At 46.4% G+C, this 15,111-nt stretch overlaps 1 protein-coding gene across 2 annotated transcripts in view; it reads right to left on the reverse strand.

Annotated features, from left to right (window-relative positions):
• LOC135379009 (mucin-12-like) overlaps positions 1-15,111 on the reverse strand; it is a 546,819-nt gene that overhangs the window by 53,797 nt on the left and 477,911 nt on the right. For both annotated transcript variants that reach the window (XM_064612241.1, XM_064612240.1), the window contains exons 8-10: positions 9,041-9,108; positions 2,858-2,963; positions 1,991-2,085 (exon numbers count right to left, since the gene is read on the reverse strand). In XM_064612241.1, the coding sequence (XP_064468311.1) occupies positions 1,991-2,085; positions 2,858-2,963; positions 9,041-9,108 (269 nt within the window). The remainder of the gene's footprint in view (positions 1-1,990; positions 2,086-2,857; positions 2,964-9,040; positions 9,109-15,111) is intronic.

A 15,111-nucleotide genomic window follows, 5' to 3' on the forward strand; every position in this document is an offset into this window, starting at 1 on the left:
GTTGCCTCTGTTTTTAGAGTTCAAAATTTTTTTTCTGACACAGAAGTCTTTGCTTTTGACTCTATACCACACGCTTACACATGTTTTGCTTTCTTTCTAAGCAAAATGCACACACACACACACAATCACATTTGACAGAAGTTCTGCAGGCATCTATTTGTTAAAGCACATGAAAATGCTGTCAGTAAGGTACAGCAAATGGGAGGAGACTAAAAAGAGAAAAAATAATGAAAGAGACAGTGGTGAAGACAATAAGCTGCACAAAACTGAATTACAGTTTAACCTTATTAAAATACGATTGCGTGATTTCTGGTAAACAAGAGGCTGATACTTATGAAAAAAAAAGAAAAAATCACTCCCAATTCAAAATTGTTATACGTAAGCAGCAACTACATCTCATTAATTCTAATAGGGGATGTGCTTTATGCATGTTTTTTGTTGCACATTAACTTCCACAAAAAGCACAACAACACGTCAATGCAAAAAGTAAGAGGTAAAAAGGTAACTCACCCATCTATAGTACTGGAAGCGTTAGGGAAAATGCATCTCGTTAGAAACATGTTCAGCAGTGCTCGGTCAGCATGCACATAAAGGGAGACAACATGCACACACATGAACCAACATGGGCGTCTTAGTAGCTTGACCAATGGCTACTGGCAACCCAGTTTGAGCACTGGTAAGAGTTCGCTGCCAGTGTTAATGAGATTGTTATTAACAGACCATGGAATGGCTAGGGCTATCAAAAAGCAATCACATTTCTCCTACATACATTCGTGACATGACTGCATGTAAGAAATGACACAACAGAATATGAACAAACTTATCAAATAATGTGTGCTATTTAATTTAATGTATAGAGGACTATCTACACCTTGATGCCCATGTCAGTTCATAACACTAGTAGCGAGCAAGCATGTAACAGATTAGATAACATTTTGATATCTAATCTAATATATATTTTATGTCTTGTACCTAATGTCTCGTTTTGTATGAATCTTCTGTGTATAGTACATGTTTAGAGTTCCCAGGCTGACAAAGATTGCCAAGTCGCACAAGATAAGACACTAAGCTAATTTGAATTCGTGCAATTTCAATTTACAACTTTGTAGGTGATAATTTGACTGAAATGAAGGAGACGCTGACTATTACCAACACATCTATCTAGCACCAGCACTACTTGCAAATGGACTAAATTCATGAAAGAAATCAAATGACTAGTCCCGATTCAATGACATCTCCTGGGCAGTAATCAACACATAGGTAACTTTTCGACAGCAGAAGATGAAGCAGAAAGATTAGACATTCAAAGAAGTACTTGACATGTGATCTGCTTTGTTCACACACAAAGTGCAACATATGTTATCTCACAATTGCTAATGCTAATTGCTAATGATGCCACTACCTTCTTTGTAGTAATTTTAAAATGATTAAAAAAAGTGAGAAATAATGATGGTTAGGAGCAACTCTCTATTTATTCATTACGAGACATTCACATCAAACTGCACTTCTTCACTCCCCAATCATTGTCATTAAAATTGTTGTTGCATCTGTTTAGGTGCACTTCTGAAGAAGTGCAGTTTCATGCACAAAAGTCTTGTAAATCAATAAACAGACAGATGCTCCTATTTCTTTCTTTTTGAGTTACTACCTTGTTGGCAACTTCACACGGTTTTTATACTTTTCCTTATAGCAAGCTTGCCAAAAAAATTACAAGTACCGAAACCAAAGCTCAATGGATGCCCCTTCATTAAATGTTGCTCACCCACGCACAATTGACAAGGTGCACTGTTAAGCAGCTGCCCAGTGACATGAAGTTTATAAACTCTGGCCAAAATTTGCCCGCATACTTTTTCTTTGTCCAATTTGTTAAAAAAAAACTACTAGGGTTCATCAGCGACACTGCAAGCACGAGGGTTGCACAGAACTATGAGGTTAATGTGAGGCAAGATCTTGCAGTTGGTGTGACATGCATCACGTGTGAGGATCTTACCTTGGACGCAATGAGCGAATAGAGCCACTGTATCGTCTCGCTGTGCTCAATCACGCCATTCATGCCATCTACATACAACATGACTTGACCGAGAGCTGGAAAGAAAAGTAATCATGCGGGTTACGTGACAAGAGTTCTGTGAATACGGGTAGAAAAATTCTACGTTCATTTCTGCAAACAAGATACTCTCTGTTTCCCCCACCAACAAGTATGTGCTCTGTTACAAAGTAGTGGCAGAGAATTGAACTACTATTAGTCAATTAATTATTAGTTGTTAGTAGTAAAATATAGATACATTTTTTACTGTTCATTATTAATAACATTATTAACTAATGCTAATAATGAATTATTAGTGTTAGTTATTATTATTGATAATAATTCATTTATTAATATTCTATTTAATCACCTGACAGCGTAAGTATTTAATTACTTTTCTCACAATGCTACAGGCAATCAGGGACCTTTATATTAGTGCTTATGTTATAGGTGTGGTTACATTAACTTATAGGGTTTGGTAAGAGTGGTAAGCTGCAAAATTGTCAAACAAACTATAAGAAAAAAAGAAAAAGAATGCGAAGGACACATAGAATGAAATACACAACAACGCTTATTTCTATTTACAAAACAAAAAAAATTTCAGAACTTCAAAAGAACTTCAGGCTCTATGTATTGCGCGTCAACACAATATTTCAGTACACACTGTAATTCCCTGAGTAAACTGTCACCCAACTGCAAGGTTACGTTTGAGCTACTTTTCATATTGGTACTATGTACTAAAGAAGCATGGTAGTACCACAGCATTGATAATTCCACAGTGTTTCGTATGACTATGTTCATCACCAGTGGCAGAAGTAAAACTTTTGTCACCTCTGAGGATGTAGTTTTGGTAATTCTGGTCGGCCTCCGACCCCACCTTGATGAGGCAAGCCAGGCCATCGTTCTGCACAAACTCATGAACCAGGTCCTTGTCATCCTGCAAGTGAGGGAGGAGGAAATCAAGTTAGTTGAAAGGCAACTCAGGCAAACTTCATCAAGAGACCATGAAGAGACACTCAAAGCTTCTGTATGAATCTCTAGTGCATTCCTGGGCACTGACATACATTCAACATGCGTAATACATACCGAGCATCAGTTATAGGGTTTGTTTAGTGAACGTAACACAATTCAATCGCATTGTAAAAATAGAAGATTTGGTTTTGCCCACCCCCGACTTTGCAGATTGATTACCCATTTGTCTGATTTTTTTGCAAGCATTAAGGTTATGTAGGAAGAAAATTAATGATCAAGCAATATCTTGCCGCACGCATTTCCAATGGCCTATCAAACACAAACACTACAATTTTTTATTCTGTCTGCTTCACATTCACATCACCTCACACAGATGGATGTGACATATGCCTATGCTGACATTATACAGTAAGCCTTTTCTGTTTCTGTTGATCCAGGAACATGGAATTGTCGCAGGTGACCTAAGACGCGCGCAAGAAGCTGACAACCCAACAACTTCGTCGGCTCGCAGGAACTGAAAAAAACGGCTCCTGCAGTTCGCTTTTATTTAGTCAGCTTACGAAGAAGAGAAAAAACCAAAACTATGTACATGGTTGACAACGTGCAACCAACATACCCCCCTTCACGTTGAACAACCTTCGGAGTATCGTAGACTGAGTCTAGGCTGGTGGGAGTTGAAGTCCACATCCATTTGCACATAAGACGTTCTTGATATTGCCTACAGGCTTCGTCAGGCTGTCGGCTATCATATCTTCTGTACGTAGGTAGGAAATGAAAAAATCACCGCTTTCGACTTCGTGTCTAGCGAATAGGTATTTGAGGGCGATATGTTTGGACCTTTGATGCTGTACTGGATTTTCGATTAGTCTTATGGCCGCTTGATTGTCACTCTTGATTTCCAAGTTCTCCGTACCGTATTTGCAGAACCCAAGTTCTTTAAACAATGTCTTCACCCATTTACCTTCTTTAATGGCTTCGGTGATAGCGATGTATTCCGCTTCACACGTTGACAGCGCGACGAGTTGTTGCTTCGTCGATTTCCAGCTGATGGCTCCTTTGGACATGGTGAATACGTAAGCACTACGTGACTTCCCTTTGCCTGACTCGTTCCAGCTTGCGTCGCAATACCCCACGACAGGTTCCGCACAAGCTGTGTACGTGATACCCACTTCTTTCGTCCCTTGCAAGTAGCGTAGCACCCTTTTTGCCATTTGCCAATGAGTGGACGTGAAACAGTGGTTAAACTCACTCAAGTAGTGAGTTGCAAATGCGATGTCTGGACGTGTTCCTTGCACCAGGTACATCACGTTTCCGATCAAGTTTTGATAAGGGACCGTTGATTCAGTGTTACCTTCCGTTGTGTGACCAACGTTGTTATTTGGACCTGTTTCCATTGGAGTTTTGATCGGTTTACAATTTTCCATGCTGTAACGTTTCAAGATGTCACTTATGTACTTCTTCTGCCTAAGCGTGAGCTTCTTATTGGCTTTGTCCCATGTGATCTCAATTCCCAGGATGTACTTTGGTTCGCCTAGGTCCTTTAGGTCCACCTTTTCACCCAAGTTTTTCATTGCACTTTCCAGGGCCTGTTTGGTTGTCGCTAGAAGCAGAATATCGTAAATAATTTCGGCCGCCCTCAGCCAGTGTTCCAGCTCCCTCGCGAAGTGCTTCATGTAGGGCCTGGTCGTGTAGTACCCCGTCCAGTACGAGGGTTTGCCGTCTCCGTAGACGTCTCCGTAGGCGTGAAAGTCTCCCGTCAGGCTCGGGAACTCCAACTTCTCCATCCGCTTGTGAACGATCTGGAAGTAATCGTTCAACGTTCCGAAGCGAATGCGGGCGTGAAAGATCTCGTTGGAATTGATGTGGTCAAAGAGCTTCTTGTAGTTCTCGTACTGCTGCATCCACTCCACATCGTGGTCGTACCTGAAGTCGTCGCCCAGCGGCACGAAGGCCACGTTGTGCGGAAAGAGCGATCCAATTCGTCCGTACTGTCCCAGGAGCAGCTCGGCCAACGTGTCCACGTTGTGCTCGGTGACCAGCATAGACCGGCTCTCCGAGAACTCCCCGGCGATGCGCCTGAAATCAAACTTGAGGCACACGTCCTTGTCCGGGCCGCACGTGTGCTTAATACTGTACAGCTCGAAGGGAGACATGTGGCAAAGAATGTCCGTGGAACCCAGCGTGGGCGTGAGGCCCATAACCTATTGTTGCACGCTATGGAGGACAGTTTCTTCATACCATCTGTGTGTTAGTGAAATGAAAATGAAGCGCACACAGGAGAAAATTGTGGCTGCTGAATGAGATGGGCCATAGAAAATGCAGAGTGAGATTTCTAATATTTCTTCTAAGGAGCAAAATGCTTGTCAAAAATTCCAACAACATTTCAGAAAACTGGCTACCAGTCTCCAAAGCAGTGGCAGACCCAGGGGGGGGGGGGGGACCGCCTCCCCCCAAAAACGTCAGTTTATACATTGGATTTCCCTCTCCCCCCTCCCCCACTATACGCGCTCCGACAAAGAAACCGCCCCCCCTAACCGAGGGTCTAGATCCGCCTCTGCTCCAAAGTTTAAGTGAACCCCGTCATTTACGATGCGATCGAAATGTGTAACATTCGCGAGATTAACCCTGTAGAATAACGGGGCTATTAACCCAAAAAAAGGCGACCGCTTTCGGCGCAACGAAGAAACCAGATGTGATGTCAGAAGCAGGTGACATTCCCGACTGTGGTTTCCGGCAAATGATGTAAGTGACGTCAGGCTGCTTGTAGCGGGTGTGTCGGGTGGCCGCTTGCGAACTGCGCACGCGTGGAATGCAGTATGACAAAAATCGCTTAGGTTTCACATGAAAGCCATCCCTGAGGACCATTCCCCCCGAGAACTGACGACTTTCTCGAATCGCTTCACGTCCCTGGAACCAAACTGAAATACACAGGCCCGCGCGGTTCGTCCATTTTTCTAGGATAGTGATGGTCATTACGATGCTGCTGCCAACTTGTTGCCCAGGCGCCGACACGGCCGACACCGTCCACGCAGAACATTCACGCACAGGTCCCGACAAAAGTTTACGGAACACGCGAGCGGCGTATTTCTTCCTCGGTACGACACCCTAGCGGCAAGCGGAAGCTGGCGAAATCAGGCCAGTTCACTGCCTCAGAGGGGTGGACGACTGCGCTCTTAGCGACACACAGCGGTAGTTTCGGTACGATTCCTGTTGTATGTGCCCGCGAAGGGAGTTGGATTTAACTGTTCTGCTCATCAAGAACTCGTGACTAACGTCAGTTGTTTATCAATCAATCAATTATCAATGTCAGCGTAAATTGGTTATCAGCTCGTCACGCGTCGTTTATAATAAAGCAACACTTTCACTCTTTCTGTCTCTTTCACACTTTCTTTCTCTTGTCTACATATCATAGCTTTCCAATAAATGTAATACACCGCAAAGTGTTGCCACCATGATTCATCCTTGTTATCACGATGATAGCGGCGAGCTCCCTGTCTCAACAATAGTTGAATCACGTGTTGTTGGCGAGCACAACACTTCGCGGGCACATGCAACAGTAATCATACCGAAACTACCGCTGTGTGTCGCTAAGAGCGCAGTCGTCCACCCCTCTGAGGCAGTGAACTGGCCTGATTTCGCCAGCTTCCGCTTGCCGCTAGGGTGTCGTACCGAGGAGAAAATACACCGCTCGCGTGTTCCGTAAACTTTTGTCGGGACCTGTACGTCGTCGTCTGCCACACGGAACAACATGACATGGATGTGAAGGAAAATTGATCTAGGGCAGTAGGCTCCATAAACTGCAACACAAATTGTGGGTTTGTGCGTGTGCGACAGGAGGGCATCGAAAGTCCCACGGAGCCTGCCCCTGGCTGTGCGCGAACCAGAGCACAGCGTAACCTGTTGTATTCTCTATGTGCCACCCGCGTTGTGTACCTTCAGCGAAGCGGACAAGCTCAAACAAGACTGTTCTCGCCGTATACACCGGTTTTTTACGTAAAGTCGCCACACCACCTACAGCCAGTCAACAGCTATTGCTCTGCAGTTAAATCTGGACGGCATGCGGACCGAGAGATCACAGCCGGTGTCGGGATTAGAGATCACGGCCCCCGATCACGCGGGCACCGCCATCTTTAAGGTCACGTGTGCCTTGACGTTTGCTGTGACGTGCGACAAGGACCTGTCCAGGATGCATTGCGTTCGCCCAGCACGCTTTCGTCTACGGAGCAATACATTGGACGCCACCCCTGCGGTGGACAGCCTACATTTCCTGGCGCTCCCAGTTTGAAGACGGATATAGAAACGGGTTACTCGATAGAGACCCGCCGCAATGAGTTGTCCTTACTTTGCACTTCCCCCTATTCTTTCGACGCACTTCACATTTTGAAGCTCCTGATACGGCTCATCGAACGTAACACCGTTTTGTCGAACCGATTAGCGATGGGGATCGGAAGCGATTCACTGTGTCAGGGAAAACAGTGCGCTTCCTCGTTTTGTCTCCTCTCAATGCACAATGAAAGTAAGCATTTATCCAGGCAGTCCGGAAAGCGTCTGGCATTACAGCCCGGAAGGCTCAACGCATCATTGCACGCAAATCCGCATAGCGGGCTACGCGGTGCACGCCCTCTGTGCAACTGGCACAAACATGTTTGGTCCCGTCAAAGCAACGTGCGTTTATGGAATGCGGGGGCACAGAGGGCAACCAAAAAAAGGGCACAGAGACACACTCAGAAAAGTTGTAGCATGCAACGCCTTTTTGTGTCTTCGTTTGTTTTGATACACGAAATGGAAGGATTTCGCAAGCATGTACCCATAGGTTCAAGGAACGCGCAGAGCAAAGTCCTCAAGAGCTCGTCAAGATGCTGCATTAATTCATCGAAGTGGCTTTTACAGCTCAGTGGCGTTACTGCTTGAGACAGGTTGACTCTCCCAGATGATGTCACTGCTGTGCTCTAGAAGATCTAGAGCGCACTCTTCTTCATTGCCCTTCTTCATTGCCCACACTGCCAACCTTCCCCCGAGTCGCACTCTCAGGGTCTCTTAATCAGCTGGTCCCTCGCCCCACCCTCTCACTCAAAACTGCTTGGATTGCAGAGGAGATGGTCTTCCTCCACACGAGACCGGCGATAACGGAATGTCCCGGGCAGATGTTCATGGCATCACGCTAGGACGGTGCCGGTGGAACTGAGAAGCAGGTGCTCCACGCTCGTGTCCGTCCTCGTCGTTGTCCACGGTCCGCCACAGGTCCACGACCAAATTCGGCCCACAAACGCTCTGCCCTCAAAGCTCTTTTGGCCTTTCTGAACAGCATAGGACTTCGATTCTTATTGTGAAGGGGTTCATTATTTCATTCCCCACGTTCGCCAGCAGCAGTAATGGGGTAGAGTATCGCCTCTTATTGTTTGTCATAATACCTCACTGTACCTTACATACTGACTGAAGTGTATAAGTCGGACTCTCGCCCTGTCCTCAGGGATCTTTAAATCCTAGTTTCCTTCAAGGGGCCCCCTCTTTCCACCGTATTCTCACTCCTCCCTCGGGGGTCCTCCGCTCACATGGGCGCTCTCTTTTGATCTCGAAGCGCATTTTGCCGCAGCATCTTCCCTTGCTCTTCCCTCGACTCAAGGGCGCGCTGGACCACCCTCCAGCAGCCCTCGAGTGCTCCAGTGAGATACCAACAGTAGTGTCATTGTAGTTTATTTGTTAGGGGTAGAGTCACTAGTTAAGAGAAGATAAGCGGATACAGTTGCATGACTGACCGGACAAGGAGGAGCTCCTTGAAGCGCACTTGGAGCCTTGAGGTGGGAGCGAGAATACGGCTGCGAGGGAATGGAGGAAGGAAGCAAAGGATACGCTCCATTTCACCAAAATGTTCAACTGAAACGCCAGTTACGTCATGCCTACTTTTCCAGTTTCGGATTGATACTTGTCTGCACAGCTGTTTGAAAGTTGCATCTCTCAGTGGCCTTTTGAGGTGAATGAATAGAAAGGTTGACTTCCCCGGTACCGGACAAAAAGCACGCGTCGAGCAAGCGAGGTACTTACCTGGAATATTTGCTTCAACGAGAACAGGGCCCTTCTCAGCTCCCGTCCCGTGGAATTGAGCAGTTTCTCTGAAAGAGATTAAACGCAGTTCAAGTATGGTGCGTAAACGGCACAGTTCGAGCATGAGCAGAGTCTGATTCTCTTTCTGTTTCGTTTAATGAAATGTCTTTCGGTAAACAGTGGGCCGATTTTGATGCTACTGGTCTCGTTCAACATCCCCCTGCAATTCACACTGAATGTACGTACCAGATACCAATTTCCTAAACTGATAACTCGGGGAGCGTTGCGCGAGAACAAAATGATTAGAAAACGTTGACACTCAACTTGGGAAGCACAGTCATGAACTACTAAAAGTTACAGGCAACATTTTGTACATCGTTGCAAAGTGAAAACGTTTCTCGAAGATTTTAATACCAGGGTCGCGGATAGACAGTTCTCCGTTCACCCACTATACCGTGATGTGTCAAGGTACGACGGCCACATCTCGGGATCACGTTTTTAGCTCGGCACCTGTCAACGGTTCTGCTTTTTACAAAGGAACGAATATCCACAAAACACTGTCAATAGATCACGGAAGGAAGCAGGGCAGCCTGAGACGCGTCACCGAGACAAAGGATGACACGACAATGACGTCCTCTGGATGTCACAAATTGGCAAATTGATTTTTCTAGTACGGCGCTTTAACACGGAAGCTGATTCATTGCAGCCTACCTAGGGTGTTCTGGCTGAGGGGGTTTCACAATTTCTTCTGACGCTAACAATCGTGTGCAGTCACCAAATCTGTAATTTGGAGGCCGAAAATCGCAGGCTTTTTATTGACGCTGCTATGGACCTTTTTCACCATAGATCGAGAAGTTACCCGTCAAAAAGAACTCGTTACGAGGTAAGTTATCGTGTGGAAAATGTAACTAAGTTAATAACGAAGTTCGTCGGCCTGAAACGTAAGTTACCTTACCAAAATAGCACTACACAGGTGCAGCGCGCGTGAGCAGTTGAGTTCGACCCTGAGTCGCCTGCGGAGCAGTGCAAGGCGCTTATGTCGTTTTCGTTTATGTCCAACAATTCGAACGCTTTACATCATACTCCCCGTGGGCGCACTATGGTTCAGCTTCATTTCAATGGCAGCGGTTGTTACTTACTGAATAGAATACGGTCATTGATTGAATATCACGTTTTGTGGCACAAAAATGCCCTGAACGAACCGGAGAAAAAGCAAGAAAATATGTAGGCGTGAGTGAAAAGCGAATTCAAAGTAACATGGAACTTAGCTTAAGTTACTGTGGCAAAGTTATCTGAATAAGAAACGAGTTCCTCTCAAAGTTACCACGGCGCAAAAGTAACGAGTTAAGTTACAAGTTACCAAAAAAAAAAAGGAACATAGTTACAGTAACGAGTGACCTCGAACTTTGCTTTTCACACTCGCGTGGTATCCTAGCGGCTGTCCAGCGAAACACGCTTGGCGCCATCCACTGAATATGTAGGGAACCATCTCTGGCGCAGTCAGGGTCACAGAGCACGCGCAGAAGCGTTGCGAAAATGGAACAAACGAAACAGCACCACGAAGTTTTTTTACGTAGCACCATCTGGAATTCTTCATTGTCATAACACTTTTCACACTACTACTTTTCACACTAGTCAATTTCCACAAGAAAAAAAAAAAAAAGATTCATATTTAGCAGACGACAACGCCCGCCCAAACACGTCCGTTGAGACAACCAGAGGGAGGCCGCCCAGAATTGATGGACAGATACCACGTGACGCGTTTGAGGCAGATTACTAATCGCTATTAAACCTCCTTTTGGAGAATGCCGACAACTCTCGAACAGTTCGGTTTAAATATTTTCAGCTTGCAGGAACGTCTGTGCCCTCTGTTTGCTGCTTTTTTTTTTTTACGTCGTCTGCTTCAGACAGCCATCAGCCATTGTTTGAGTTTCTGAAGTGCCTGTGTGTGACCAGAAAGTGAACGTTGTTTTTCTGTCGCTGCTATGTGCAAAAACTTCACTCCCAGACGATTCTCAAGGATAGACGGTACGCGCTGTATAGTGTTCTAGAATACATCAAACCATGCATCTTTGACGACTTCATAATGTAATAGACTGTGTCTGGGCACACAGAGGGACGACACGAACACACGACTCAAACCAGCAAAAGTTTACTAATCACAAGACAAGCATGTACAGGGTTGCGGAATGGGGTCTCCCATTCCGTTCCAATTCCATGCCGAGGAATGGAGATTTGCGATAGTTCCATTCCTTTCAATTCCTCGGAATGAAGAGGTATGGTCAGTTCCAACTCCTGGAATGGCTGGATAACCCAATAATTCCATTCCGTTAATTCCCTCAATAAAAGAAAAGGACCGGTGACCAAACTGGCAAGTCCAGCAGTGCTAGGGGAGATTGACATTACCAAGCACGTAAAAAGCACAAAGACAAGGTTACTTCACTCTTGACAGGTGCGGTGCAAAGGGTGCGAGGGCAGAAACCAGCACGTTGAAACCAAAACTGCCACCGGGGCACCCAGACCATTCCATTCCTAGGACAGTTTCCACCATTCCATTCCAATTCCATTCCGGGCTGTGCTAAATCTGGAATGATTTCGGAATCATTCCAACTCCGGAGTGGCAACTCCGCGACCCTGATAGTCACACAGCACGACGGCCGTTTCTGTCACGTAATTTCAAGGGACTGCGCGCGAAAGCGAAAGTGTCTTCAGGCGGCCCGAGCAGCGTTGTTGCGTGCGTCATCAGTAGATGGCGCCAGGAGTTGCGTTAGCGTTTAGAAGAGGGGGTCCGCAGCTGTGAAAAATGCACGGATTAAGAGAGCTTCGATGTTTTGTCTGTCTTTTGGTAGCGTAACTTTTGCTTCGCGTAGGAATCCATGGAATTCTATAGCAAGAAAGCTACTCGATGTGATAACGATAATTCGGGGCTTTATGTCGCGAGAGAACTATGGTAACGAGCAAAGCCGCAGTAGCTGTTCTGTCGATTAATTTTACCCATCTGATGGCTCTTTCACACAGACAACACACCGTATTTAACGTACTTCACGCAAGACGAAAGACCCTGTCGCCAAGCCGCTGGCGTCCTCGGCCTGCATCGAACCCGCGACCTTGGGACCAGTAACTGCACTGCGTGTAAGTCTGCTTTTGCGGGCATAGACGGGGCTCGGATTTGACATTATGGACCCGGCCCGGGCCCGTACATTGCCGCTCCTACATCGGCCCCGACCCTGTGTTACCTCACCGTTAGTTAGCCACGGTCTTACAGCCTCTTATACAGCTCGCTACACTGGGCCAGACCCGGTAATTCAGAAATTTCTCGAGCTCGGGCCGGGAACCCTGGAAATTTTTCTGACTGGGGTCGGGCCCCGGAGAGGTATGGAGCAGGCGGGGCGGAAGCGGGTTATGTCTATCAAAGGAAGGCCTTGCTCGTGCCGGGCCGTGCCCTAAGTATGCGGCCCATGCAGGGCTACGGAACCACACAGTGCACTGCTATTCAGAGCTCATTACGTGTCTGAAGCATCAAAGACACAACGACTTTCAGAGAAACGTACAGTGCCATCCCCTAGGTTTACTAGGTTTACACTTTACAGTCTAGACAATACCTTCTGCATGGTTCCCACTCTATTTTGGAAGAAGAATTCGAGGGACTTTCAAGGTCCTTTTAGGGCTCGGTCGTCCTTTTGCCCGGGGATGTAAAACACGGTTTATGAGCGGGACTTGAATATTTCGCAAAAATATTCATACGCTAGCAGAATGCAAGGGGGGCTGTGCAATTTTAATCCCTTCTCACATACGCGACTGAGGACTCCCGAATGAAGAAAGATCATAGGATAGAAAGGAAGGCTGATGAATACAACAAAGGGCGCCGTTTATTTCTCGCACTTCTGGCTTCCGCTACTGATTGCTATTGCAATGAGTTGTGGTTTCGAAACTATATCCCAGTAAACCACTAATATCCCTAGGATATCCCTACAAGGTCCTGAACGTCGTCCTGAATACCTGGACATCCATGTGATATCTGTGGGACATCCCAGGACAACAATCGCGTTTTGGTTTTGCCTTGTAAATAACAGATGTCCCAGGTACGTCTGTAGGATATCGCGGTGTGGATGATTGAAAATAAGCAACCTACAGATCCCAGGGCATCCGTGGAAAAGCGAAACTGGGCAAAGCGAAATTTCCACTGCGGCTCCATGAGAATAGGAATAAACGAGATGGGAAATCAAGAGTTTTCAAGTACTGTGGAAAATTGCAGGGTTTTCCAGACCTTGAAGACAGCATTTCTGAATTCCAATGTATTCTTTTTTAATTTCCGTGTTAGCGCCGCGAAGCAACTGTGGCTATGAGCGGCGTACAGACGTGGACAGATGGAGAGAGGACAGCAGGAAGGAGTGGGGGACAGCATGCTTCCTGGTCGGACTTCAGGGGGAACTGTGCCGACATTCATCTGGACAGTCTTCGGAAAACCCAGGGGAAACCTCAGACAGCACAGTCGGTGACAGGATTCGAACCCGTGTCACCTTCCGGTCTCGACGTGGAAAGCGATCATCCTAACCACTATGCCACGGGAGCTGGTCCAGAGTATTGAAGGGTCTCACTGACCAGTGGGAACCATGCCCCGAGGAATGAAACGCCGTGGAGCACGGGTCTCTCCGTCAAAGGTAAACTGGTCCCCACCCTAATGTAAAGTAAACGCCGCACAGCACGGCATGCCCCAATCACAAGAAGCCGCACGGCGTCCGTCAGGACATTAAAGCGACTTTTACGACAAGAAGAAGCCACCGGTGAAGCAGCCCTTCCCTTTTGCATATTCAAACGGAGCTCCTTAATGAGGACCACACCTTCTCGAACCGAGACAGGTAATAAACTAAACTGCGCAGCGTCACCTTCGTGTAATGACACAGGAAAACGGGTTTCCAGATGAATGGGGACCGACTCTATATCGCATAAAGACGGGGTTGCGAGTGTGTTCGTAAAAGCGCGACTCGACGAACGATCACTTTGGACAGTTCCTCCATTCGAAGAAGGCTAATTAGACATGTGAGTAGAGCCGAATGAGGCAGATAACATCTCTTTTCGCCTTCGACGGGGCGGCACAGAAGGTGTGTAAACGGTGACGCCTTTGTAATCAGCAGAAGGGAGAGTTGTGTGTTCACAACTTTGACAGTCATAATCCCTCGTCTCATCGACTGGGTGGTGGTAGTGGTAGCGTTTAAAGACATCGCCGTTGTCGGCCTGGGAGGACCTCGATATTCCCGGTCACGAAATCCGGGACCTCGGAACTAGGAAAATCAAGGAAAATGCTCGATTGCTTCGTAAGATGATATGCCGTGCTTAAAGTGGGACTCCGCAACAAAATCACCACAAAGATTGTGACATAGCAGTAACCCTTTGGGGTGTCAGGAACATACATACGAAATATCGCTTTCCCAAAGTGAGGAGATTTTATTCCAACGAATTATTACGAAGTGAGCGCTTCGAATCTGTGAAGCGAGATGGCGCTGAAAGCAACGCTGCTGACGTCAACCGGTATGCAAGAATGCAAGCTTCGTAGCACACGACAATGCTGAGTGACGTCACAGTATTTTCCTCCGGGCGAACCGCTGTGCGCTTTGCATTTTGGTTTCGGTTTGGTATTGTCACCATTTACGCATTAATTACTGGCACAAAATGAACGCGAATGTTGTATTCGGTATCAAGGGAGCGGTCCGTGTTCGGTATGACGATCACATAATTTTTTTTTTCGAATCCTTGCGAAGTCTCCCTTTAAGAACATAACGTCACTACTTAACCACTCAAATCCGCGGGATTTTTGATGTCAACTACATACGCCGTTGAAAATAAAGAGACGCAATACTGCGTCAGGAGAAATACTGCAGCGTCACCATGTGCTATCAGCGAGTGAGTAAATCAGAGATGAATATGATGGATTACATTATCCGGCGCAAGGAGGCAGCGTGATCTCACTGTGTCCAACCATCCTATCCGCGGTGTAGTAATATTTTGAGAGCTGACGGACTAGATTAATTTTCCTTCTTAAATTGAACATGGCTATAGAAAACTACACTCCC

The sequence above is a fragment of the Ornithodoros turicata genome, chromosome 1 (assembly GCF_037126465.1).
Source record: "Ornithodoros turicata isolate Travis chromosome 1, ASM3712646v1, whole genome shotgun sequence".
Classification (NCBI taxonomy): domain Eukaryota; kingdom Metazoa; phylum Arthropoda; class Arachnida; order Ixodida; family Argasidae; genus Ornithodoros; species Ornithodoros turicata.